This window comes from Rhipicephalus sanguineus, unplaced genomic scaffold (assembly GCF_013339695.2).
Source record: "Rhipicephalus sanguineus isolate Rsan-2018 unplaced genomic scaffold, BIME_Rsan_1.4 Seq988, whole genome shotgun sequence".
In the NCBI taxonomy this organism is placed as follows: domain Eukaryota; kingdom Metazoa; phylum Arthropoda; class Arachnida; order Ixodida; family Ixodidae; genus Rhipicephalus; species Rhipicephalus sanguineus.
Window position 1 is genome coordinate 1 of NW_023616434.1, and position 1845 is coordinate 1845.

At 54.6% G+C, this 1845-nt stretch overlaps 1 protein-coding gene across 1 annotated transcript; it reads left to right on the top strand.

The window, feature by feature from the left end:
• Nucleotides 1-526: 526 nt before the first annotated feature.
• On the top strand, nt 527-1541 carry LOC119378804 (uncharacterized; the record flags this gene model as incomplete). The annotated part of the gene is made up of 1 exon (XM_037647831.2): nt 527-1541. A coding segment is annotated over one exon (951 nt), but the record flags the coding sequence as incomplete, so codon positions are not given.
• Nucleotides 1542-1845: the final 304 nt, after the last annotated feature.

Here is a 1845-nt window from a genome sequence, read left to right on the forward strand (position 1 = left end):
TCGATTGACTAGAGAAATTATTGAAGCGTATGAAATTGATAAAATGAATGATACATGTGTCAGCATGCCATCCTTGTCTCTAACAGATAAGGAAAAGAGATATCTGGATGCGTCACTCTAGGTTGGTGGCAACTGGTTGTGATTGCGGCAGAACATGCGCGTTTGGGTCCTGCTTTTGTTTCTTGTTTTGTGTGCACCTGCTCGCGTGTGTCTATGTAAGCGTCACGTGCATATGAAAAATAAACATTCCAGTTGAAAGTCAGCGCTGTGTGTGTGTTTGCGTGTTCCTTCTCCGTCCGCGTCCAGTCGCGCTGTGGAAACTAAGCATGAACAACCAACTAGCCCGCCAACGCACTTTAGTCAAGCTCAAGGGCTAAGTGTTGTATTCAGTTTTGGTTTCGTTCTTTATTCCTTCGTCCCCCAGGGGGCGCATTTACTCATTGCCATATAAACCATGTATCATAGTCAATAAAGGCAGTTCTTCTTCCATTCATCGGGACGGCTGGAGTCTGACTCCCTTCCTTAGACATCACATTGGCGACGAGGATGTCGTAAAAGTACCCTGCGCACCGTCCGCGCCCGCCCCAACATGAGTGTCCCCGGGCTCGCTCCGCCGCCGTTCTTCCTTGCTACGCCCGGCCGGCCGCCACTACGATGGGAGCAGTGGGAGCAGATGTTCAACGTCTACCTGGTGGCGTCCGGGGCCGCCGAGTTCACGCCAGCACGACGCAAGGCTATCCTTTTGCATTGTTTGGGGCCGGAGGGACAGCGTATTTATCAGACCTTACCTGCAGGGTCGACCGCCGCAGCACCACCAGTGCCAAGCGCCGCAGCGCTCGCCGTTAAGGATGGGGATAAGTCTGCCGCAGCCACTTCTGACAAATACGACACTGCACTCGTGGCATTACGGCACCACTTTTCGACGTCCTGCAACGTTGTCGTCGAGCGTCATCGTTTTCACCGCCGCCGTCAACACTCAGGCGAGTCCGTTCATGACTTTGTTGCCGCCCTACGGGAGCTAGCGTCACACTGTTCGTTCGTTTCTCAGGATGATGCTCTGCGGGATCAAATTGTTGCCGGCATAGCTTCCAACCGCGTACGTGAACGGTTATTGCTTGAGGGCCCCTCACTTTCGTTCGAAGGCTCGGTGCGAATTGCGCTCCAATTTGAGCAAGCAGCTGAAGAGCTAAAGGAATTTTCTCCTTCGGTCGACAAAGTTTCAATGCAGCGTCGTCGTAAGAAACCATTGCATTCATCGCAAAAGAGCAATTCAGAGCCGGCAGCCCACTTTCAGCAGAAGCTAACGAAAAGCGCCAGCGGCTCACGTGCGCCGCAGGGGCACCGCCCCCCTGAACGGAACCGAGAACACAGTAGGCGCTCCGCGTCGCCGCACTGCTTCCGATGCGGCTCGCGGGATCACTTCGCATCAGATATGCAGTACGCCAGCAGGTGGCGGATCCGATACGGCAGGTTGTAGCCCGGCAGGCTGCGGCACCGAAACTGGAAACTGCGGCACAGGTAGCTGCGACTGGTGGGAATCACCCCCCTCTGGAACCCTGGAAAGCTTGGAGGCATTCCACGTACGGCCGTCGTCAAGCCTGTAAGAAGCAGCTGGTCCCTTCCTTTCCAACACTTTAGTTGGTGAAGAGAAAGAGCAGTCGCCCTTAAAGCGAACGGATGGTTTCCTGACACGAACAATGTCGCCTGCAGCTATCCCAGGTTCCTTGGCAGCTCTCCTCTTGTCTGTGTACAGCTTGCTGCTCCGCTGTTGACGCCGGACCCTACGACGTAGTCGCGCCTATTCCTTAGCCGGGTCTTTAGCGAATGTTGGTGCTGAGAAGCCAA